General features: G+C 57.5%; 2 protein-coding genes across 8 annotated transcripts; one reads left to right on the top strand and one right to left on the bottom strand.

Annotated features, from left to right (window-relative positions):
- Window positions 1–67: 67 nt before the first annotated feature.
- Obsl1 (obscurin like cytoskeletal adaptor 1) lies at window positions 68–19844 on the bottom strand. Of its 3 annotated transcripts, XM_004662896.3 has the most exons (21): window positions 18469–19844; window positions 16674–16943; window positions 16337–16588; window positions 15880–16182; window positions 15407–15703; window positions 13807–14079; window positions 11575–11847; window positions 10686–10958; window positions 7719–7991; window positions 6844–7119; window positions 6480–6767; window positions 6012–6287; window positions 5192–5461; window positions 4785–5057; window positions 3638–3904; window positions 2798–2910; window positions 2013–2169; window positions 1710–1871; window positions 1324–1428; window positions 781–1050; window positions 68–198 (listed from the first exon to the last, which is right to left on the bottom strand). In XM_004662896.3, the coding sequence occupies exons 1-21, from the start codon at window positions 19478–19480 to the stop codon at window positions 191–193; spliced, it is 5691 nt and encodes a 1896-aa protein (XP_004662953.2). In that variant the 5' UTR covers window positions 19481–19844; the 3' UTR covers window positions 68–190. The 3 variants fall into 3 exon arrangements, with proteins under 3 accessions (XP_004662953.2, XP_045003338.1, XP_004662954.1); XM_045147403.1 differs by lacking the exon at window positions 6012–6287 and having other exon boundaries at window positions 18469–19842; XM_004662897.2 differs by lacking the exons at window positions 68–198; window positions 781–1050; window positions 1324–1428; ... (8 more) ...; window positions 6844–7119; window positions 7719–7991 and adding an exon at window positions 9955–10267 and having other exon boundaries at window positions 18469–19833.
- Window positions 18455–23908, top strand: Inha (inhibin subunit alpha). 5 transcript variants are annotated; one of them, XM_045147406.1, is made up of 3 exons: window positions 18455–18719; window positions 20555–20777; window positions 22894–23908. In XM_045147406.1, the coding sequence occupies exon 3, from the start codon at window positions 22986–22988 to the stop codon at window positions 23724–23726; it is 741 nt and encodes a 246-aa protein (XP_045003341.1). In that variant the 5' UTR covers window positions 18455–18719; window positions 20555–20777; window positions 22894–22985; the 3' UTR covers window positions 23727–23908. The 5 variants fall into 5 exon arrangements, with proteins under 5 accessions (XP_045003341.1, XP_045003342.1, XP_045003339.1 ...); XM_045147407.1 differs by lacking the exon at window positions 18455–18719 and adding an exon at window positions 19593–20008; XM_045147404.1 differs by lacking the exon at window positions 18455–18719 and adding an exon at window positions 19593–20206.

Below are 23908 nucleotides of genomic sequence, written 5' to 3'. Positions count from 1 at the left end.
CCCATGCCACTTTCTGCAGGGCCTCCAGGCAAGGTCTGCCCTCTCATGGCACACAGACAGGCGGGGGTATGAACCACAGCACTTTTATTGTTTCCTGACACTTCTGCTTCCCATCATCCCACCCTGCCAACAGTAAGGGCACACTCCTTCCAAACTCGCCGAGGGTGCCAGCCTGGCCTGGTTCAGACCTCTAGTCACCTGCAGAGGAATGACTTCCGGTGAGGCTGAGGGGAGAGTAGAGCCATCCCCCCCCCCCCACACACACACAGGCCCTGGGCGCCCACAGGGGAAGAGCTGCATCCCACCTTTTTGGAGCCCCTCTTGAAGCTACCCACAGGGGCGGTTAGGATGGCACAAAGCAGATCACACAAAAGGAATGCGGGGATGTGGGTTAGGGGATGTGGGGCAGGGAGCGGGGCACCTTCCATATGAAAAGAGGAAAAGAATGGAAGTAGTTTGGAGCCTTCTGTCCAGGCTGATGGTAAATTCACTAGGTGGGTAGAAGGCGGCTCAGATAATGGTGGGTTGTGGGACGGAGAGGTACTGGTAGAAATGAGGTGTTCAGGAGAAACAGGCATGGTTCAGAAGCAGGAGGGAGCGAGGCAGCCCTGACCAAAACCCTCCCCTACTCCTCGCACGGACAGGAACCCACTGCCAAGAACCTGCCTAGAGTTCTGGACACCTCCCCGGGCATGTGTTAGCGCTGCAGCTTTTCAGTGGTTCCTCCGGCTCGGCCGGTGCCCCACCCCCACCCCGCGACCTCTGCTCAGAGGGCCTTACCCTCTACCAGCAACCGTGTGTTGGCGCTGTCTTGGCCAGCCTGGCAGCTGTAGGTGCCCTGGTCCTCAGGTCGCACGTCATGGATAACCAGGCTGTGGGTGGGGCCGTGGCTGCGCATCTCATACTTGTCGCCCGGGCACAGTTCAACCCCTTCCCGCATCCAGCACACGTGTCCCGCGGGGCGGGACACTGTCACCTCCAACACGGCCCTGCGCCCGGCCAAAACTGTCTTCTCGCGAGGGGGGCGGCGGCACATCTGGAGAGGCAACGCTGGGGTTGGGGAGTGGGGGGACAGGGGCTTAATCAGGAGAGGCGCAGCTTCCCTCCCTACGACCTGCATGCACTCCTGGCATCAGCCCTCCATGCTCGGCATGCCATCTAGGCCCCTCCCATCTCTCCCACACGAAACGCGCTGCCCTCTGTGACCAGTCCCGAGAGAGCCCCCTCGAAGGGGCAGCATTTCTAGAGTCAGCCTCCCGTCCATCAGCGCCACGACCCGGAGAGATGAGGCCCCCGCCAGCGGCCCCCACCTCCGCAGCGTACCTTCCACCTCCAGCAGAGCCGAGGACTGGGCGGGTCCCGCCTGGAAGCAGACTTCTCCGGCGTCCTCGGCGCGCAGCCCGCTCAGCACCAGGATGTGTTTCTTCCCTGTGGGGAGAGGGAAGCTGGGGAGGGCTTGGGAATGGGCGCGACGCCGCACCAGGCCCCTGCTGGGTCCGCACGCGCTCGCCAGGCGGACCTGGGAGGCGGAAGGGAAGCGGGGCGGCGCGGGGCTCAGGACTGGCAGGGGAAAGTCGGGGGAGACCCGGCTCCGGGGGTGTGGCCTGCTCGCGCTGGAGGCGGGGCTCGTCCCAGCGGGCGGGGTCTATGTGACCCCTGGGCGGGATGGCGAGGGGGGTCCCCCGGAGAGGGTCGAGGGGCGCGCAGACCTTCCTGGCGGATGCGGACGCGGTCTCCGGACCTCAGCGGACGGCCTGCGAGCTGCCAGCGCGCCGCGGTCTCCGTCTCCGACACGGTGCACTCGAACGTGGCGCCGTCGCCCTCGCGGGCGCGCACCGACTGCAGCTCGCGGAGCACCGACACCACGCGCTCTGCACCCGGAGGAGGGAGGCCCGGGGGCGTGAGACCGAGGAGGTGGTGCAGACCACGCCCCCCTCTCTAGAAACACCGCCCTCCCCCACATCCCCGACGCCCCACGCGGGGCCCAGCCCCGGCATCTCCCCATAACCCACCGCGTACGGTCAGGCGGACCGGCCCGGCGCGGGCTGTCCCCACCGTGCAGCTGTAGATCCCGGCGTCCGAGGAGCTGCAGCCCCGCAGCTGGAGGAGGCGGCGCGGGCCGAGCGACTGGAGTCGCAGCCGCCGGCTGGGGGCGAGCGCGCGACCGTCCTGGTGGGTGGGGGGAGGCGTAGAGGGTCGGGCCGAGCCCTGGGCAACTCTGGTGGTCACCGCCCAGAAAGGTGGGCCTCATTCTCTGTGGATGCCGAGAGGTCTGGAGGCCAGCTAATGAGGGCCTTATGGAGGAGCTTTTGGTTTCTCAAAGTAGGGTCTCCCTCTAACCCAAGATGACCTGGAATTCACTATGTAGTCTCTCAGCCTGGCCTCGAACTCACAGAGATCGTCCTACCTCTGCCTCCCAAGTTCTGGGATTAAAGGCGTGCACAACCACACCCAGCATGGGACACCCCTTTGAGAAGGTGCCATCCTTTGGGGGCTTTACGGCTGAGAAGGGTTACCACGGGCACGGGTGGCCCAGTACCCTGCACACAAAGCATTGATTTTAGAATCAGGTAAATATGAAGATTCTAATAAGGGGCTTTACCCCTTCTGTCTACTTTGGGGCAACTCAGTTCATCCTAATGAGATTGCTCCCTCGTAGATATTGTGATAACAGGCCTACCTCAAACGGTTGATGTAAGATGAAAGGATTAGCTCAGTGTGAGGCACCCAGGGTCAGTGAGGGCTGTTAAAGGCATTATTGTTACATCTACAGGTCTGCACCGGGTTACACTCTGACCTTCTCCCAGATAATGTCAGCCAAGGCCTGGGAAAGCTCGCACTCGAACGTGGCTGTGTCGCCCTCCGTCACCTCTAGGTCCTGCGGTCCCCGTACAATCGTCACTGGGACCTCTGAGAGTGGGAATGGGAAAAGTGCCAAGGGAGCAGGGGTGAGGAAAGGCTGAGGACTCTGCTTGCAGGGACAAGGACACACTTGGGCACACTAGGTCAGTGGTGGACACATTTAGGCCACTAGTGAGTAGGGGACATGCAGGGGACATGGTTGCTCAAAAGGGATACTGGACAGTGGGCAATATAGCAAGGCCACCGAGCTGATGGGGTGAGAGTGGCCAGCTGGCAGTCGCATGCTGAGGGGGGTCAGTGAGGGACATGCCAGGGCTGGAGTGAAGCAGAGATGCCACAGGCCCAGGGACAAGTCTTGCCAGAAGGGGCCGCATGGGTGTCATGGGCAGCACTAGACTCCAGGCAGTGGGGGACATAATGGGCCTGCAGAGCAGTGAGGGAGCCTCAAAATGACCGGGTCAGTGGAGAACATATTGGGGCTAGAAGCAGAAAAGTGGGACCATCAAGCACAGTTACGAGTGGAGTCACTCTTAAGTGGCCAGTCAGTAGATTAGAGAGTCCACAAGAGATGGGTGGTCAGGGAGTCACAGAGTGGTCAGTGGAGCCATGTCCAGGCGTGGCATGCTCAGGAAGGCACTGGTTTGCAGGGCCACACAGGACTGGAGCAGTAAGACCAACCACGCTCAGGCAGGGCAGTCAGTGAGGGGCGGCCACACGGTGGTTAGATCAGTGGTCACACGCAGGGGATTGGCAGGCAGGTAGCCAGAGGCCACACCTCTCACAGAGAGCCTGGCAGCGCAGCGCAGGGAGTCTGCAGTGAAGGAGACACAGCCCGAGTCGGCCAGGCCCAGGCCGCTGAGCACCAGGCAGTGAGTGCGGCCCTCCGAGTGGATGTGGCACTTGGGCCCCGGCTGCAGCCGGACTCCTCCTCGGGCCCACTCCCCAGTCACACCCTCCTGGGACAGCTCCAGCTGGAAGGTGGCGCTGCCCCCTTCGCTGACAGTGACATCCTCCAGAGGCTGCAGTGCCCTCAGCTGCCGCGCTGGTGTGGAGAGAAAGGGAAAATGCTGGCTCCAACCCCGGGCGTGGGTGCAGGAGCTGGCTCACGACTCGATGTTACACAGGCCCTGTCCACATGAGTCCAGATGGTGGGGGGAAGAGATGTAACGAGGTTAAGAAAGGAGGATGCGCGAAGGGGTGTGAGGTGAAGCTAGCGGGCTGAGAGGTACCATGACACTAAGAAGCAGGAAGTCGGACACACAGATTGGAGCCTAGCTCGACCATGTGGTTTGTGTGCCGCGTGATCCTTGGCTTTGACCTCTATGGAGCCTACAAGTTCGAGAGCATTGAGGAAATGGATTTATTGTGATGAGAAGGAGCTCTGTATCACCAGTGACAACCATTCACTAAGCTTGCGCCATCTCAGTCAACATCCTCCAAGTCTCTGGAGGTAGGCAGGGGCTCCATTTTTAAGGAGGCTTGGCCCAGAGAGACAAAAAAATTTTTTGCATGAAGTCACACAGCTAATGAAGGACTTTAGCTTGGGCTAGCAGGTGAGAGGTGCTGTTTGCCAGCTAGCTCTGCTTGTTAAGTGGGCACAGGAACTCCTGGGGCACGTGACTAAGGATAAACACAGAGAGTTTTCTTATAATATTTATGTTGCTAGCAAAGCCATTTTGGAAGGAGGGAGCGGAAAGCAAAGTCCACGTGGACTTCAGAGGTAACTAGAAAACATTAGAAAAAAAAGAGGTTTTGCTTTGAGCAGGCAGCTTCAGGCCCCACTCCCAGAATGGGATGGCCAGGGCAGACTTTGCTTAGCAGCAAGGGGCACTTTGGTGGGGGACGGGTCTCAGGGGCACTGGGCGAGCCAGGAGAGGCTGTGCAATGATAGCCGAAGTGTTAGGACAGGACAGGGCACTCACGCCTCACGCTGAGCCTGGCCAGGGTGCGATCGTGGTGGCTCTCACAGCCATAGGTGCCCTGGTCGGCCAACAGGACACCGTGGATGGACAGGCGGTAGACACAGCCATCTTGGGCCATGGAGAGGTGAGAGTCAAGCGGGAGGGGCTCCCCTCCTCGCATCCAGCGAATGGTCCCTGGTGCGCCCACTCGGCCGGTCTCCACCTCCAGGCACACGTCCTGGCCTTCCTCAGCCCGGATATCTTGAAGCCTCCTCAGGAACAGCAGCTCTGTCTCTGGCAGGGGAGAAAAGAGGAGGCCTTGGAGCCTACTGGGCTAGGGGCTGGCTCTGCTTATCTCACCATTAGCTGGGGGGTGGGAGGAGGTCCAGGGAACACAGCACTTTGTCGTCAGTAGCACCAAACCTAACCTCGCACGTGGAGCCGGGCACTTGTGGCTGCCGTCCCTACTCTTGCCATCACAGTCCCAGCGTCCTCGAGCCGGCAGCCCCGGATGGTCAGGGTGCGGCTCGAACCATTCTGGGCTGTCTCCAGCTGGGGCCCCGGGGTGACAACAGCCCCGTTGCGCAGCCAGGTGACGTCGGCATCTGGCGGTGAGACCTCACACCGGAATGTGGCATCGTCGCCCTCGTGGACAGTCAAGGGTGTCAGCTCAGAGACCAGCTTGCCTGGTGGAGACTCTGCAGGGTGGAGTGGGGGGGGGCGGTGAACTGGACGGGTCTTTCCCCCATCTCTCGCCCCTCATTTTCTTATTGTTTAACACAGCTTTGGGGAAGTTCTGCTGTGTGGCCATGCCAAGTACTTTTAGCCAGCTCCTTACAATCCCACCCTGGTGCCCTCCCAACTCCCTAGTATTCATACGTCATTTACAACAGGTCTTTGTTTACAGCACTTAATGACCACCACCGAGCTAGCCCCCATTTCAGAGCTGCAGCTCAGAGAGGTCCAGCAACTTGGCCAACGTCACACAACTCCTGGACAACAGACTCTGGGTGGCACCGTGAATGAGCGGGGTCCAGAGGCCCTGCTCTTAGCCACTGGGCCGTGCCATGTGTGGGGGGGGGGTCCCAGAAAAGGGAGTTCCGTGCCCTCTCACGAATGACAGACAGTCATGTACACACTGGTGGGAGCCAAGGGTAGCAAGACGGGCAGGGGGAGGGGAGATGAGAAGGGCCCAGAGGATGACAGATGGCCCTTGGGGTTCCCAGGGCCCAACAGGTGCACTGTTACCTTCCACAGTGACGACGAAGATGCGGCTGTCCTGGGGTGCGTCGCACAGGTACTCCCCAGCGTCCCTGTTCCGTGCCCCCCGCACCCGTAGCACCTGCCTGGCCCCGGCTTGCTCCAGCTGCACCCGCCCCTGGCTGGCCAGGCGCTCCCCATCCTTGTACCAGCGCACGGGGCTCCCCGGCCCGGACAGGTGCACCACCAGCTCTACGTCCCCACCTGGGGTGCTCCGAACCCTCGTCTGGGCTGCCATGGGGGCCACCACCCTCACGGGGGGCTCTGTGGGGTTAGAGCTGGGGGTCATTGGGAGGGAGAGGCGCCCAGGCAGTGAGGAGGGCAGTGGGAGGCAAGATGGGGAAAGGAGCTAAGGGGTGGATGAGGGGTGGACACGGCGAGGGGTGGGCACGGCGTCTTAGGGAAGCCCTGGGTTTGCCGCGCTGCTCCGAGACTTCCTGCCCGGGTCACACTCACCAGACACCTGGACACTGAAGCTGACACTCGGGGCACCGGGAGCCGCCCCCGACTGGCATGTGTAGAGGCCTGTGTGCGTGGGTTCTGCGGCCTGGATGCAGAGGACACGGCGGGGACCCTCAGCTTGCAGCTCTAGCCCCTCTCCTGGTTGCACCGGCTTCCCGTTGTGGCTCCAGAACACAGGGGCGCTAGCCCGGGACAGCTCACAGCTCAGTACCACTGGCTCCCCGGGGGCCACGCACAGTGGACCTGGGGCTGCCTCGGGTGCCAGGAACTGCACTGGTGGCTCTGTACAAAGCAAGGAAGATGTGAGAGCCTGTGCCTACCCTTAACTGCCCACCCCAGGCTGGACCGGGGCACCCACCAGCCAGGCTGACGTTGAAGGTGACGGCCTCATCCCGGGTCTCACACACATACTCCCCAGCATCCTCCGGCTGGGCGTGGGGTAGAGTGAGGGTACGGACGGGCCCCTCGGCGCCCAGCTGCAGGCCATCTGACGCCTCTACCTCTAGTCCATCCTTGTACCAGCGCACCCGGGACCCAGCAGGGGCCACCTCGCAACGCAGCTCCACACGCCCTGGAACCCCAAACTGCAGATCGAGAGAGCGGGCTGCGGGGTGTATAATCCTCTCTGGTGGTGCTGATGGGTGGCAGAGAAGGGGCACACAGGTCTGACCTGAGACTGCTTCCTGACTCTCCCCTCCACTCACAGAGAAGGTGCCCCAGAGGAAAGGGACTTGCCCACTGCCTCACAGACAGAAGGGGCAGCTTGGCCTCACACTCGGATCTATCGATCAGTGCCCCCTTGTCTATGGCTGCCCCACTCCCCAACCCCTTCCATGTTTTGCCTCTGACACACATTACCTGACAAGCCAAGTGTTTTACTTATCTTCACCTGTCTACTCTCGCTAGGATGTAAGAGCCATGAACACATGGCTTCACATCTGTACCCTAGAATAACTAGGACAATTCTAACACATAGGAGCTGCTCAGTGAGTGCCTGTTGAATGAGCGAATGAAAATGGTCCTAACTGCTGGGCTCCCTCTCACCAGGCCTGTGGTTACTGCCCCAGTTTGATCTGGGCTCTCGGAAGGCTGAGGAGGAGGCTAGGAAGCCTGAGCCCATGAGTTGGGGGGGGGGGCAAGTAGGAGTCCCTACGAGGTGGAATATTTGGGAGCCTACCCAGCAGCCCCTCCCTGCTTTCCTGCCTCCCCCGAGGCGCCCCGGAGCCTGCCGACCTGTGACAGTGACAGTGAAGAAGGCCGAGTCGTCTCCGGCATCGCACACGAACTCGCCCCCATCCTCGGGCTGGGCAGCCGGTAACACCAAGCGGCGGCGCGGTCCGTCGCTCTCCAGCACCAGAGCTTCGCTCTCCTCCACCTCCAGCCCATCCTTATACCAGCGGACCGGGGCGTCCTCTCGAGACAGCTCACACATCAGTACCACACACTCCAGGCTCACTGCGATCAAGGTCACCTCGTCCCGGGGGTATATGATCCGGACCGGGGGCTCTGCGGGGCGGAGGCAGCCGCAGCTGAAACAAAGTCACTGCTGGCCTGGCTCTCCCCCACACCACCCACTGCCTGTGTGATGGGAAGTAGAATGGTGAGCAGCAATAGATCCCTAATCGCGTCCTCTGAAATCCAGGCATGTCAGGGAATCCAGAATGTTCTGCAGTCTAGAAATGATGTGTTTGTCATGCGGCACATACCTTCAAGCCCCACCCCAAGCCCCCTCATAAACGTTCATATTCACGGTTATGCTGCATAATGTATTTGCCCTCAGCAGGATATATTAAAAGATATAGTTATTATCTCACAGATGCAAAGGTACAGATATATTAAGCCTCCTAGATAAAGAGTAGAAATAAGCTCAGTTTTACTGAAATGACTGATTAGCAAACTTTTAACAAGCTCCCTGATTTTGAGAGTTTTTTAAAAATTATTTCAGAATTGTGGATAAAGGATAGTGGATCTGAAGGAGCAACTTCTGTAACTGCAGGAACAGCCCTTGAGCACAGCAGACATTTAAGCCCCCAGTGAGCCCAGCAGGTAAGTACTGTGTTGCCTGCCTTTTCCAGATGAGGGGTCTGAGGCACAGAGTGGTAAGGCAATGTCCTTAAGGTCACAGCTGGCTGCATGGCCTCCAAGTAGGAGGAAGAGACACCATCTATTCGTGGCAAATTCGCACCATGCAGGCAGTGGGAGTCCAGGCCCAGGCTTTCAGGAAGTTGTGAATTTTTGTTGTTGTTGTTATTGTTGTTTTGCATCTGTGCACAAGAGCTGCCAACACCTGCTGGAGAGTTCTCCCTGCAGGGATGCCACCCCACCCGCTGCTTCTGTGAGCTCATCTCCAAGTACAGGCCGCTCCAGAGAAAAGGAGCCAAGTCAATACTGGAGGTGAGCAGGGGCGTACTGAGCCCAAGCTGGCCCTCAGGACCATGCCCCCTGGGGATCTTCATGGTTCCCTGTGCCTGCCCACCTTGCTGTCTGCCTGGAAAGCTGCTTACTTCCCTCACTAGGTTTGCATGGGTAGATGTACCCACGACGCACACTCAGTGCCCTGCCTCCCAGGGGGACTGTGGCCTTGAGCTCATACAGCCCACTCAGCTCCTCCACAGATGGGCTTTCTCCAAGTGTCTGGAGGATGCAGGCCCTGCAGGGCTTGAAGATTGTAGAGGGCGGCTGCTGAGTGCTGGGGGAGGTGCTGTGGGCTGGGGAAAGGTGCAACAAGGGTGGGGGTTTGATTCGTGTCGTGGCCTGGGGCTGAGGTGGTGTTTACCTGAACTTCCTGCAAAGCACCTGGTATCACGGGCTGCAATTCTGTGTGGCTGTGGCCATTATGTCCAGCCAGGACTGGGGACAGGAGAGGGTGTGGGTGGCTAGAGGACAGAATGTGCGTTCTGGCCTCATTGGCACTGTGGGCTGTGCCCTCTGGGGTCTCTAAGCAGCTCAGCCTGGGCATTACTCTTAGGGCAGGCTAGGAAAGCAATGGAACTGTGCCAGCAATAGGATGGTTGCTCCAGTGCCGCCAGGGTTCTTCTGTGCCACTCAGAGCAGCCTAAGCACACCCTCCCACCTCCACGCACACTGTTGGCATCATGACCTGCAGCCCTTAGGTCTCCAGCCTGAACCATCAGGTCCACAGTTACCCTGTACCTTTTCCACCTAGAATATTCTCTGCCCACTCCTTACGTCCACTTCGCTCCAGTATCAGAAACTAAGGCTTTTCCTGCATCGTAACCAGGGGATCAGACACAGCCCTGGGATTCCTGTGCTGGTCCTTGACAGCCCACGGTCTGAGTCATTTCAGGCTTCCCTGCCAGGCTCTGCACTCTGAGAAGGAAATGTCCCAGTCTTTTGGCATGCCACTGACTATCCAGAGCCCCTCCCAGACATGGTCATCCTGGGTGACTTTCTCCCAGGCCCTCCCTGCCTCTCCGCTCTTTGGAGCCCTAGTCTCTCATAGCACTTATCACGAGGTGTCAAGGCACATTTATTGGTGTATTTATTAGTTTAACACAGGGGTCGCAAAATCGAATGCCCACAGAGGCCAGGCACCTTAGTTCAATGAAGTGGTCTGTGGGGAGGCAAGAAGGAATGGCAGGGAGGGTGAGATAGAGAGGGTTGGGGGGGGAGCCCCGTACTATGGGGTAGCTGCTGCTACTCAGTGCCAGCCGTTCGTCGCCATGGGGGAAAGCGGGACCAGAGCCGCCGTGTCTTCGGCTTTTTCAAGAGGACGCATAACTCCGGATTGTTATTTGAACTGTCCTGACTTTGGTAAGTCTCTGTAGGCCAAACAAAACACATCTATGGGCTGCACAGGGCCCCAGGGGCTGCCCATTTGCGACCCCTGGTTAACAGCTGCCTCCCCAGCTAGACTGGCATCTCCCTGAGAATGGGGGTGGGGTGGGGACCGAGTGTGAATTACTCACCACCGGCTCCAGCACCTGGCCCAGACAGTGCTCCGTCAAGGAGCTCCTGGAGCATAACTGGCCTTGGCCTTGGCGCTGGGGAGGGGCTTGTTTACGCCAATACTGACCCTGGCTCTTTCAGCAGGGACCCTCGTACATGCACCTGCAACCCACACCTCCCTCCTCTGATCCTGGCATGCTTGTTAAGTGAGAGCGTATCTGGCCAGCTACCCTGCCCATGGGCTCAGAGTTGTCCCCTCGTGGTTCCGGGCAGCTGGGGTTGGGCCCACACCTGTTACTGTGACAGTGAAGGAGGCCGATTCATCATCGATTTCGCACAAGTACTCGCCAGAGTCCTCGAGCTGGACCGAGGGCAGCACGAGGCGCCGGATGGTGTCTTCCCTCTGCAGGAGGAGCGCCGCGCTCTCCACCACCTCTTCCCCATCCTTGGTCCAGCGCACCTCAGCCCAGGGCCGGCACAGCTCACAAGTCAGCACCACCCGCTCCAGGCGCACAGCTGCCACGTACACTTTGCCGCTGGGATACACAATCCATGAAGAGACATCTGGGGGACAGAGACAGTCGCTGCTGCGCAGGAGAGGGTGGGACCAGCATGCCTTGCTGCCCTCCCCAATCCAGGCCTGTTTCCTGTGCTTCGATAGTCAGCTATGTGTTGGAGGAAAGGGGCCTCCCTTAGGTAGCTGTTCAATGTCATCACAGCCAGGGAGACATGACCCCAGTGTTCAAAGCACAGTGGGCTTTGCAATGGGCAGGAGCTGCGTAATGGAAACTATGGCGTCAAACTCAGCTGTAAAAAGTCCACATCCTCTACGATGAGACAGGGATGATATGAAGGGTGAAATGTGGGACAGAGTTGGGTTCCCAGGTGGAACTGGGGTCCCCTGAAGACCTCTGAGATCTTCTGACTCCTCCGGTACTTGGTACCATCTGCCCTACAGTAGAACTGTTGGCTCCAAAGACTCCTCCTTGGCAGGGGACTCTGGAGGATGGAGAAGGGAGGGCCTCCCTGATGATGTACGGCCAGTACAAGTGTAGTCGTGGCCACACCACTTGTGAGGAAGAGAAAGGGAGATCTGACCACCTAGGAGGAGGGTAACAGGAGCTACAAGAGTGACCCCTGGGAGAACTGTCACGTGATCTAGAGAAGCTCCTGCCCGAACCTGTGATGGTGACAGTGAAGTAGGCACGCTCCTCTCCTGCGACACACTGAAACTCGCCACCATCGGGAGGCTGGGCGGCGGGCAGCACCAGGCGGTGATGGGCCCCTTCGTTCTCCAGCACCATGAAGTCACTCTCCTCCACCTCCTGCCCATCCTTGTACCAGCACACAGAGGCGTCCTCTCGGTCCACCTCGCAGGTCAGCATGACGCACTCAGAAGTGATGGCATGTACAAACACATGCTCCCGGGGGTCCACGATGTGGACTGGGGGGTCTGGAGGGAGACAAACATGGGTCACAGAAACACCTCCCACATGGGAGCCCCAAGTCTAAACTGGCCTAGAGTGTAGACACATCTCTGTACGGGAGGACAACGAGAGAGGGTGTTCTCAAAACCATGTCATGTAGGGTGCTTAGGGATGATCCTCCTCTCATGGTGGCTTAAGATGATTGAAGGTTATGTGGTGCCTGAGAGCCTCGTGGATTCCCAGAAGTGGGTGGGTAGGGACACAGAGTTCACATGTGGCGCCTGCTATTTGCACGGGCAGAGAAAAGGTTCCTATCACAAGCCACCTGACTGAGTTTGCTAATTCCTTTGCAAGGAGGATGACTTAACCAGAAACAATGCTATCTTTGAATATGAGCCGTGTCTCTAAAGGCTCACATGTAAAGGTCTGGTGGTCAGGCTGGTAATACTGGGGACTTTCAGGAGAAGGGACCTGGTCACTGAGGTGTATCCTCAAAGGAGATGGTGGCATCCCAGCCTCTTCCTCTCTCTGATTTCCTGACCATGAAGATGGGTCACATACTCCCTGGCCATGTCATCTAGTATCTCCACCACAGCCTCAAAGTAATGGGTCCACACACCACTAGGATGGAGCCTCTGGAACTGTGAGCCAAAATAAACCTTTTCTCATTATCAATTAATCATTTCAGATATTCGCTGAGTAGCACAGGTAGTGAGTTCCCTGTCAGGGTGTGCGTTCAGGCCACAGGATCTCCTCGCAGTGTAGAGGGGTGGCAGAGAGGCAATGGCAGGGTCCACAGCTCCTATGGTGCCCTCCTTAAGAGTCAAGTTTTGTTAAGAGAGGACCTTCAGGCTTGGTCTGGGGTGTTCTGGCTCGAGATGGCCCAGGAGGCCCAAGGAACGCATTTCTAGCAAGCTTCCAGGGTGCCCCTGCTTTGTGTTCTGAGAACCACTGGACCAATGCACTGGCTAGAATCCCACCATCCCCTTTGAGGATACACCTCGGTGACCAGGTCCCTTCTCCTGAAGATCCCCAGTATTCATACCTCTGCATGGCCTGACCACCTCAAATAGCAGAAGAAAGCAAGGCAGGCCTAGGTGTGAATCCAAGCCATAGGATCTCTGCTGAGTATGCGATAATGGGGGAGTCACATGGCCTCTCTGAACCTGTCTCTTTATCTGTGGACTGGAGGTATATTGCCCCTCATCTAGCTGGGAAGCTCTTCAGACAAAACAGTGCAGGTGTGAAGCACCTAGCACATCGCTGGGCTCAGAGTAGGTGCTCCACAGAGGTTAGCTCCCCTTTCTTCTTCCCCAAACTATGCTTAGCTGCCTCAAACAGTCCAGAGCAAAGGGTGTGTGTGAGGTGCTGGATACGCATGCTGGACTGTGTTGGGGGAAAAAAAGAACACAAAAAACAAAAACAAAAAATGTTCAGGGCTGAAGAGGTTGTAGTTCAATGATAAGAGTGTCTGCCTAAGGGCTGGAGAGATGGCTTAGCGGTTAAGCGCTTGCCTGTGAAGCCTAAGGACCCCGGTTCGAGGCTCGGTTCCCCAGGTCCCACGTTAGCCAGATGCACAAGGGGGCGCACGCGTCTGGAGTTTGTTTGCAGAGGCTGGAAGCCCTGGCGCGCCCATTCTCTCTCTCTCCCTCTATCTGTCTTTCTCTCTGTGTCTCTCGCTCTCAAATAAATAAATTAAAAATTAAAAAAAAAAAAAGAGTGTCTGCCTAATATGTGCAGAGCCCTGGACTCCATCCTCAGACATAGACACACAGACACATACACACACACACACACACACACGCACGCACACACAGGAGGCAAGTACTAAGGACCTTAAATATGGACCTGGCTCACTAAGCCCACCCTAACAGGGACTCCATCATGCCCCCTCCACCCACTGAGAGCAGACTTAGGGGGTAGAGCTTGCAGGGCACCTAGAACCAGCCTCAGCCTGAAACGCCTAGGCCAGCATGGTTTCTGACCTTGCACAGTGACGTTGAAGAAGGCTGACACCCCTTCTGTTCTGCATTCAAACTCGCCGCTGTCTCGGACTTGAGCCTCAGGAAGGATCAGACGGTGTTTGCATCCATCCACCTTCACCACCAGCGACTCACTCTCCTCCACTTGCTGCCCATCTTTGTACCAAGTTGCTGGGAAGTCCGCCCGGGAGAGCTCACAGATCAGCACTACCCGTTCAGAGGTGGTGAAGGTCAGGGACACCTTGTCCTCGGGGCTCAGGATGTGCACTGGGCTCTCTGTACGGAGACAAGTCTGCTCTGTAGCATCCCTGGTCTACTCCGCCAGGTAAGCATTCCTCTCGCCAGCACATGTGCTCGGTGTAGGGTGGATACATGGAGAAGACACGTGCTATGAATGCAGTTGCTGGGAGGTTTAAAAATAGGTTTGGGGCGCTACTCTCACTTTGGGTAGAGAATCTTCTCTTTTCAGATGGCAGTGACCTTGGGATGACTTAAAAGGTATCATAGTTCTAGAAAGAAGTGACTGGAGTGCTGAGTAACATCTTGATCACACCTTCCAAGGCTCAGGGTCTAATGCGAAAGAGGTGGCGGAAAGAACATAACAGCCAAAGGAAGGGTAGGACTCCTTTACAATGTGCTCCCTCCAGACATTAAATGGCCTGGATGTCCATGACCTCGCAGTGCCTGACACTACCTGACAAGACCATCATAAGAGGAGGAAAAGATCATGACATCAAAATAAAAGAGAGGCTGATTGAGATGTGGAGGGGGTATGATGGAGAATGGAGTTTCAAAGGGTAAGTGGAGGGGTGTCTTTATAATCATGGAAGTTGTAAATTAAAAAAAATAGGTTTGGGGGCCTTAGAGAAGAGCTCAGTAGCTGAACATTTGCTCAACATACATATGAGATACTGAGTTCAACAGTAATACCTCAAAAAACAAAAGCAAGAAACAGAACTGTGTGTTGGTATGGCTTGGGAATGATTTGAGTGTATCTCCCAAAGACCCATGTGATAGAAACTCGGTCCGCAGTGTGGTGCTGGAACCTTGAAGACATGGAGCCTAGTGGGAGGTAAGGAGGTCATGGCGAGCATCCTTCTTGGACTATCACAGGAGTTCTCCTAAGACCCTGGTCAGTTCTCGGTAGGCAGAGGTAGAAGGATCAACTCTCAAGGCCACCCTGAGACTACACAGTGAATTCCAGGTCAGCCTGAGCTACAGTGAGACCCTACCTCAAAAAAAAAAAAAAAGAAGAAGAATGAGATGAAGAAAAAATATAATAGGATTTTTCCTTTCCACGGCCTTAGATATAGGAGGCAAGTGCTCTACTATTGAGCTGTAACCCAAGCCAAGCATGACAGGGGTTCTTATAAAGCTCTACTGAAACAGATATGAGGCTGACAAGACAAGGGGTGCTCTGTGTGCTGTGTGTGTCTTGAAACGTGTCATCCAGACCTCTGGACCCTTAATCTGAGCCCATCATGGATGCTCCGTACTCTCCCAGCCCGGCTGTAAGACATGTGAACAGCATTCACCTTGTTTGGCCAATAGGACTTCTGTGTTTTGATCCTATCTGCCCCCTTGGGTCTCCACAAGCACCAACCTTGAATGGTGAGAGCGGCCGAGTCTTGCACACCAGGGCAGCTGAAGCCCACCAGGGCCCCGTTGTCCTGGTGCCTGACAGCTCGCAGGACAAGCCTGTGCTGCAGGCCTCTCTGCTCCACCCGGTACCGCAGGGCGCCGGGCTCCACCTGGCCCTCAGGCTCGTTTCTCTTGAGTTCTTCCCCATTAAGGAACCAGGTGCCCTGGATGATGGTGGAGAGATCGAGCGAGAAGACAGCGTCTTCCCCGTCATATACGCGCACGTCCTCAAGTCCTGCTACCAGGCGAGCTGTGGGCACTGAGACAGGAACGGTGCACGGCATTCAGAATCAGAAGGGGTAGCAGGGAGCAGGGGTGGGCAGGCGGAAGAATGTACGGCAACAGGGACCGAGGTCCAGGAAAGGGAGAAGAGGTGATGGGAGGACATGACTTGGGTCGGGTACGAGTATTGCTGTTTGGCAAGAAGTGACTCACCCAGGTGGGCAGAACCGTGGAATACGACGTGGGGACTGCGGCCATGCTCGTTGACGGTGCAGATGCGGAAGCGGTAGTCACCCTCAGAAGGCACGCAGTCCCCTGGCACCTCCACAGCTCCAGCTTTCTCAATGCTGAAGCACGGGATCCAGTCTTCAGAGCCCACCTCCTGCCGCTCCAGGCGGTAAATGAACGAGGTCTCGGGAGGTGGATCGGGAGGCTTCCAGGTCAACAGGACTGTGTTCTTTTGGCCCTTGAACATCTCAACCAATATGGGGGGTCCCGGAGGACTGTGCTTGACACCTGAGACAGAGGCAGGGTTTGTAGCTGTGCGTTTCCCAAAACCCCCTACAGCCCTGTGATTTAAAAAAAAAAAAAAAATCCACCTAGCCAACCCAGGCACTGGCATCTGGTCACCCTCCTGCCCCGGTTCTGGCTGCAGGTCTCACGTGCTTACATTTGACTCTGAGCAGAGTGGTGGTACGGGAGTTGCCCAGGCTAAAGGTCACCTCGCCAGCATCTTCTCGCGTCACCCCTGGGAGGACCAGGGCATGCATGTGGCCACAGCTGCTTTGGCAGGTGGCAGGCAGCTCCTCCCCATCGCGGCTCCAGCGCCCCTCGACCCCAGCTTCGCGGGTCTCCACGAGCAGCACTGCGTTCTCTCCCTCCAGGACGTCGAGCTTCCGGGGCAACCTCTTCAGGATGGGCCCTGAGATGTGCACAGGCCGTCTGTCAGCTTGGGGTCTTAAGTCACGGCAGCGTCAGCCTCGGCCACCTCCCACTGGCCGCCTGACCTTTGACCGTCACGTTGGCCACCGTGCGCACGCGGCCGCGCATCTCACACAGGTAGACGCCGTCGTCGTCTGCCTTCAGCCTGTGGATGATGAGGCGCCTCACAGTGCCCTCTTCGATCTGCTCGTACTTGCGGCAGGGCAGCAGTCTCTGGTCCTCTCGGAACCAGGCCGTGGGGATGCGGGAGTTGGGCACTTTGCACTCCAGCACGGCAATCCCGTGTTCGCGGCCCTCTATGTCCTGCAAGGGTCTCGTGAAGCGGAGGCGGGGCTCTGCAGAGAGAGAGGGGGGAGGGAGAGAAGAGCAAGAGGCTGTCGAGAAGGACCACCACGGAGGATGGGTGACTCCTATACGTACATTAGCCCACAGGGCTTGTCCACCGCCAAAGCCAGTGGGCGTGTGGCGGGGCAGCAAGACCCGCAGAAGGGAAGTCAGCTGGCCTAATGTCTAGCCCTGACCTGGGCACTTAGGAGGGGTCCATTTTAACATGCCCCTACCTCATTTCCCTGCTTGTGAAACAGGAATAAGGGAGGCGTGGGTTGATCTGGCTCAGTGACTTTCAAATTGTTCCCTAATTCTAGAAAGTTCTACGCCAAAATTTCATTTTTAAAGCATTCTAGCCATCTTCAAAACTTATTTTAAAAAATAGAAAACATGGCTGGGTGTGGTGGCACAGCACTCTGGAGGCAGAAGTAGGAGGATCATTGTGAGTTCGAGACCAGCCTGAGACTCCATAAGTTGGCCTGGGCTAGAATGAGACCCTGCCTCAAAAAAGAAAGAAAGAAAGGTGTTGTAAACCACCAGAGGGTTAACTTGCCAGAGAAGCACATTTTCGTGCCACTCTGGGAAGTTCCTGTGGCCGGCCTGGGCTTTTCTTTCTTGAGGACATTCCAGTGCAGTACTGCACTGTCCGGGCAAGTTTGTGCACATTAAGCTGTACCCACGAGGCCAGTGTCACAGCCCAGGTGCCACATGTCCGGTTATGTGCCAGGCAGAGCTCCAGAGAACTTGCCAACTTATTTTCCTCGGAGGGAGAAAGTTACGCAGTAACTAGGGAAGGTGAAATCCCTCAAGTTGTGATGAAATCCTAGTATGGAGAACTGTAGCTTCCGGCTTGAGTTTGGGGTGTGTTTCTGCTTTCTCTGAATCTTCTGTTTATTAATAATGCAAGCATTTGTTAGTTGTTATTGGTGATTCAACTCTGATATATATACATATATATATATATTTTTTTTCTTGCCTTCATTTTCCTTGAAACATAAAGAGCACTGACTGCCGGAGGTTTGTCCTCCAGCAAATCTAGCTCTCCTGTGAATTAGTTGCTCCAAGGAGCTCTGCAAGGGCTTTCCCGCAGACTCAGACCAAACGCCGTGAACACAGCCGCCACTCCAAATGTTGTTTTCAACTCAACAGCTCCCTTGTTCTTACCGATTGGTCTCCTACGTGCACTTTATGAACTTAGACTTAGTAATTTACGCCTATGGAGCGCTTCTTTTATGCGTCTTACAAACTGGGGTTATGGATGGAGGGGGGGATTCAGCTGGGGAAGGAGAACTAAAATAGCAAGCGTTGAAAAACCCCCGAACGAGGCAGTTCTAGGCCTGGCCTCGCCAAGGCTCGCACTTCACCATCTGCTGCAGTATGGGCTTGAGTGGTTTGGTGAGAGATTCCAGTGCACCCTGAAGACTTCCTAAGTGTGCATCTCTGGGCTGTGGGAGGCAGGCGGGGAAGGGCATTCTACTAACTCCCCGGGCTCCAAGGGGAGCAGGGCTCTGGAGGCGCGGTGCGGTGCTCTACCTTTCACGTGCAGCTGCACGGCGCTGAGCGTCTGGCCCGCGGAGTTGCGCGCCGCGCAGACGTACAGCCCGCGGTCCTTGGCCTGGCAGTAGAGCACCTTGAGCACAAAGCCACCGTCGCGGTCGCGGTACATGAGGCGACGGCGATCCGGGAGCAGCGGGCGGCCCTCCCAGTGCCACTCGATCTCGGGTTCGGGCTTGCCCATCACGTAGCAGCGGAACTTGGCGTGCTTGCCCTCGTTCACCCAGAAGGTCTTGGGCGCGCACTTGAGCGGCTCCACCACGGGCGCGGGGCTCTCGTCCGGGTCCTCGGGCGGGCTCTCCGGGGGCTGCTGGACCTGGAGCAGCGCGCCGGCCTGCGCGTGGCCGTGCGCGTTGCGGGCGTGGCACACGTACACGCCCGAGTCGGGCAGCCGCGCCGCCAGGATGCGCAGCGCCAGGCTCGCGCCCGGGCCACCCGCGGCGCGGCCGGGCTCGAGCGCGAAGTGGCCGCTGTCCCACACCTCGTCCAGGGCCATCCCGTCCTTCTCCCAGTACAGCGTGGGCGCGGGGAGCCCTCCCACCTGGCACTGGAGCACCACCTCCGCGCCACGCACGACCCACTGGGACCGGGGCCCCGTCAGGAACACCGGAGCGCCCTCTCCGGTTCCCGGAGGCGGCAGCGGGCGCTCGGCGAGCTCGGCAGCGGGCTCCGGGGCCGGTGGCTCGAGCACGGTGACGGCGGCCGCCGCGTAGGCCTCACCGGCCGCGTTGCGGGCGCGGCACACGTAGACCCCGGCGTCGGTGGGCAGCGCGCCGCTCAGCAGCAGGCCGTGCTCCGCGCCGTCCGCGGGGAAGCTCAGGCGCTCCGAGGCCACCAGCTCCTGCCCGCCTTTCTCCCACACGACCACGGGCGGCGGCTCCCCCAGGACCACGCACTTGAGCTCGGCCTCCGCGCCACTTACCACCCGCACGGGCCGCGGGAAGCGCAGGAAGCACGGGGGGCTCCCCTGGTCCCCCGAGCCCGCCTTCATCGCCGCGGCTGCAGAAGGGCAGCTGCGACGCCGGCCGGGAGGGACCGGAGGGAGGACGGATGGAGGAGGAGGAGGAGGGCTCGCCGAGGCCCAGGGCGCGGAGGGAGGCCCGGGAGGGAGGCGGGAGCAGGCGCGGGACCCCGCGGAGCTCTCCTCCGGCCGCCCGTGCCTCGCCCCACTCCTTAACCCCGGGGCCCGATCGGCAGCTCTGCGGAGTGGCGGAGATTCCCGGGCCCCGAGCCCAGAGCGCAGGGGGGCAGTCCTTCCTGTTTGCCTCTCCAGCGAGGGGCCCCGCAGCCTCGTCCGCCCGCGGCCTAGCTTCCTGCTCCCGGGAGCCTCTCCTCCCAGCCCCCTCCCACAAGCCTGGGCCTCTTTCCCCTCCTCCCTCCCACCTCCAGCCGCCAGGTCCTCAACCGCCAGCCAGGCTTGGCCCTGAGTGGCAGAGGCGCCTGCAGCTGCCAATCCCAAAAATATTCTCTGATGACACAGCTGGAAGACAAGAGCCCAGACTGGCTCCTCCGGGGCTAAGTATAGAGCAGGCGGGACCACCTGCCCCCTGCTCGGAGCCCCAGTTCTAGCCCCAGCAGCCCTTCCTCCCACGCTGGTTCAGCAGCTGCTGTGGCTCAAAAGTAGCCCCAGAAATTGAGGGGGGGGGGCTAGTGCACTCTGTCGCCCTCATAAATGACAGGCTCCTGTGGCACCTGGTGTCACCCTCTGTGTTAGGATGTAAGACCGTGTGTGTGGGGGGGGGGATAGGTTGTATGTCTGTATGTGTGGGTAAGGTCACTTGGGGTGAACACCCTCCTCAGCCCCCTCCCCCACATTCTTGGCGGGAGTGGGAGATAAGCCTCAGGGACACAGACGTCTGCGTCAGAGATAGGAGGTCTCAATGCCATGGGCAGGGGCAACTGGGACTAAAGGGCGTGGGAAGGGCTGGGCGAGACTGGGGGAGAAGGGTAAAAGAGAGGGGTGGTGGGATGGGAAGGGGAGAGCGGGAGGACCTGGACTGAAGGGGCACAGGGTAGAGCTATGGCACCCCAACTGTCCTTGCTGCTCCTCTTGTTGGCCACACAGGTTGCGCTTGGCTGCCATGGGCCAGAACTGGATCGGGAGATTGTGCTTCTCAAGGTGAGGTCCCTGATCCTGGATGCCTTGGGACCACCACCAGTGATTGGGGAAAGTGGGGGTCCAGGAGTGAGGCGGCTACCCCGAAGACACGCCCTTGGGGGATATGTGCACAAGGCCTCTGAGCAGGAGGAGGAGGATGTCTCCCAAGCGATTCTTTTCCCAGCCACAGGTAATGCGGGCCGGGGCTGGCAAGGTAACTGAGAAGTAGCTGGTACTACTGCATGGGTTTAGGTGCCAAGCTCAGCCCCATCATCGAGCTGCCTTTGCAACAAGGGGCCATGGTGTTCCTAAGTCCACCTAGGTAGCACCCGCCTGTAAGGCTTGGGTGAACCAGTGCACCTAAAGTGACTGGTTTCTGGGAGGCTAAGGATCTCTCTAGAGATGAAGACGAGAAGATGCCTGTCCGATCCCTGCCTCTGTTCTCTATTCCATGCCTTGGTTCTTTAGCCTCAGGCCAAGGGACTTGGGTATCGGGGATGCAGCAGACAGCTCCCCTGGGAAACGAATCTGCCTTCTCCTGAGTTCCTGTCTCACTTCCCCGTGTGCTTCCCATGTCCCACTGGGTGAATAAAGCCCCCACCCCGCCCCACCCACTGGGCTCTCTCCTCGTCTTCTCGCATGGAGAGACCCTTCTGTCTCCTTTGCTTCAGACTCTGTGCTGCGCTGTGGGGAAAAGTGTGCCTTGGAGTCAGGGAGAATCCTACCCTGGCCACTCAGTAGCTGAATGTCACTTCCTCTCTTCAGCCTTAGTTTCTTGCCTGAAAATGGGTCAGTTGTTAATCACAACAAGAGAAGTGGTGTCATAGTGTGGCCTTAATGGCCAGTTCTTTGCTTTGGTTTATAATTATTTACTATAGCCTGTATGTACATCAGGAAAAGGATGCCAACTGTACTTTCTTGGGAAGGACTGGCTTCTATTTTGAGTTTTATCCCTTTTCCTCCTCCTTTTCCATTCCTCCTTCTCCTCTTCTTCATCCTCTTCCTTTCTGTGTTGTTCTCTCTCTGTGTGTGTGTGTGTGTGTATGCATGCACACATGCATGTGCACATACATGTGGAGGGTAGAATACTTTGGGTGTCATTCCTCCCAATGCCACCCCTTCCCCCCCCACCCCAAGCAGATAGGGTCTCACTTTAGCTTAAGCTGACCTGGAATTCAGTATGTAATCTCAGGGTGGCCTCCAACTCACAGCGATCCTCCTACCTCTGCCTCCTCAGTGCTGGGATTAAAGGTGTGTGCCACTGCAACACTTGACTTTATTTATTTATTTATTTATTTATTTTGAGACAGGGGCTCTCATTGGCCTGGAGTTTACCAAGTAGGCTACACTGGCTGCCTCCCCAGCACTAGGATTACAAGTACATACTACCACATACAGCGCTTTTTTAAACATTTTTTTTTTGTATTGACAACTTCTATGCTTACAGACAATAAACCAAACACACACAGCTTTTTAAACATAGGTTTTGGGTACTGAAATCAGATCTTTATGTTTTATCAGTTTCTTCCTCTTTACTCTTGGTGTTAAGCTATGCTTTAAAAATTGTTTTGTTTATTTTTATTTATTTGAGAGTGAAGACAGACAGAAAGAGAAAGAGGCAGAGAGAGGGAGAGAGAAAGAGAAAGAGAATGGACATGCCAGGGCCTTTAGCCACAGCAAATGAACTCCAGATGCATGTGCCATCTTGTGCATCTGGCTTACGTGGGTCCTGGGGAATCGAGCCTCAAACCGGGGTCCTTAGGCTTCACAGGCAAGCGCTTAACCACTAAGCTATTTCTCCAGCCCAAGCTGTGCTTTAGAAGCACAATTAACTTAAGGAATTGATCATACAAATTTCTGACATGCCACAATTAACTTAAGGAATTGGTCATACAAATTTCTGACATGCCCCAAAAAATACAGAGGGTGATGGAACAAACACATGCACACAGCATCATCACCTCACTTCACATTATCTGATGATGGATACCGTTTAAGCCCAGCAAATCACAGTGCTTGTGACGGTGTAGTGACAGGGACTCCTACACACTGCTGTTTGGAATAGTAATTGGTAAAACCACTCAGGGGATAAATTGACAATGTTTTGTCTTGAATGATGAATGTAAAATTGGGGAGCCCATGTCTGTTTTCCCAAGACTCCGGAGAGTGTCCAGGTCTGGGAGGGGCACTCAGCAGTGTTTGAAAAGTCCCCGGAACTCAGGAACCGCATACATCTGAGCAGAGGTGAAGGGGTTCCAGGTTTGGTCAGCAAGGCTGTCTTCCCTTTCCTCTTTTGTCCCCTGCAGGTGCCACCTGTGAGGAGGATCCAGTTGCCGGAGGGCTGGTCCAGGAGGCTGAGGAGGGTCTCTTCACTTTCGTGTTCCGCCCATCGCAACACATGCGCAGCCGCCAAGTGACCGCAGCCCAGCTGTGGTTCCACACGGGGCTGGACAGGAAGACCACAGCAGTGGCGACTAATAGCTCTGGGCCCCTGCTGAACCTGTTGGTGTTGTCGTCTGGGGGGCCCATGGCTGTGCCCATGTCCTTGGGCCAGGGTCCCTCTCGCTGGGCTGTGCTGCACCTGGCCACCTCTGCTCTCCCTCTGCTGACCCGGCCAGTCCTGGCGCTGCTGCTGCGCTGCCCTCTCTGTTCCTGCTCAGCCCGGCCTGAGACCACACCCTTCCTGGTGGCCCACACTCGGGCCAAACCACCCCGCGGTGGAGAGAGGGCCCGCCGCTCAGCTGCCCCGGGGTCCTGGCCTTGGTCTCCCGCCGCGCTGCGCCTGCTGCAGAGGCCTCCGCCCGAACCTGCTGCCCATGCCTATTGCCACCGAGCTTCACTCAACATCTCCTTCCACGAACTGGGCTGGGACCACTGGATCGTGAGCCCTCCTAATTTCATCTTTCACTACTGCCATGGCAGCTGTGGGCTGCCCACTTCTCCAGACCTGACGCTGCCGGTGCCTGGGGTTCCGCCTACTCCCGTGCAGCCGTTTTCTTTGTTGCCAGGCCAGCTGTGCTGTGCGGCCTTCCCGGGGACCATGAGGCCCTTGCGTGTCCGCATCACCTCCGATGGGGGTTATTCTTTCAAGTATGAAACGGTGCCCAACCTTCTCACGCAACACTGTGCTTGTATCTGAGGGCATCTTGTTTTCATGTCCCCCTCTGGTTCCTAAGCTCGTGCCACCATTAGCCGGGGGAAGGACAGAGTGTGGGAAGTCGGTGGTTCTCACTTCCCCTTCCTTCCACCGCTCTGTCTGGGGGCTTCTCTCCCATCACCCCTGCCATGGATAGCGCGTGACAATAAAGAGCACTGTGCATA

This window comes from Jaculus jaculus, chromosome 4, assembly GCF_020740685.1.
Source record: "Jaculus jaculus isolate mJacJac1 chromosome 4, mJacJac1.mat.Y.cur, whole genome shotgun sequence".
NCBI lineage: Eukaryota > Metazoa > Chordata > Mammalia > Rodentia > Dipodidae > Jaculus > Jaculus jaculus.
The sequence above is the reverse complement of the archived record's forward strand: the minus strand, read 5'-3'. Positions and strand labels throughout refer to the sequence as shown.

Coding starts and splice junctions, on each gene's coding strand:
- Obsl1 (XM_004662896.3), bottom strand. CDS start 19,480: ATGAAGGCGGGCTCGGGGGACCAGGGGAGCCCCCCGTGCTTCCTGCGC. Junction 6,288..6,479: donor CTTCAGTGTCCAGGTGTCTG/GTGAGTGTGACC, acceptor CTAACCCCACAG/AGCCCCCCGTGAGGGTGGTG. Junction 2,170..2,797: donor CTGACATTATCTGGGAGAAG/GTCAGAGTGTAA, acceptor CCCACCCACCAG/GACGGTCGCGCGCTCGCCCC.
- Inha (XM_004662895.2), top strand. CDS start 20,510: ATGGCACCCCAACTGTCCTTGCTGCTCCTCTTGTTGGCCACACAGGTT. Junction 20,778..22,893: donor GATTCTTTTCCCAGCCACAG/GTAATGCGGGCC, acceptor TGTCCCCTGCAG/GTGCCACCTGTGAGGAGGAT.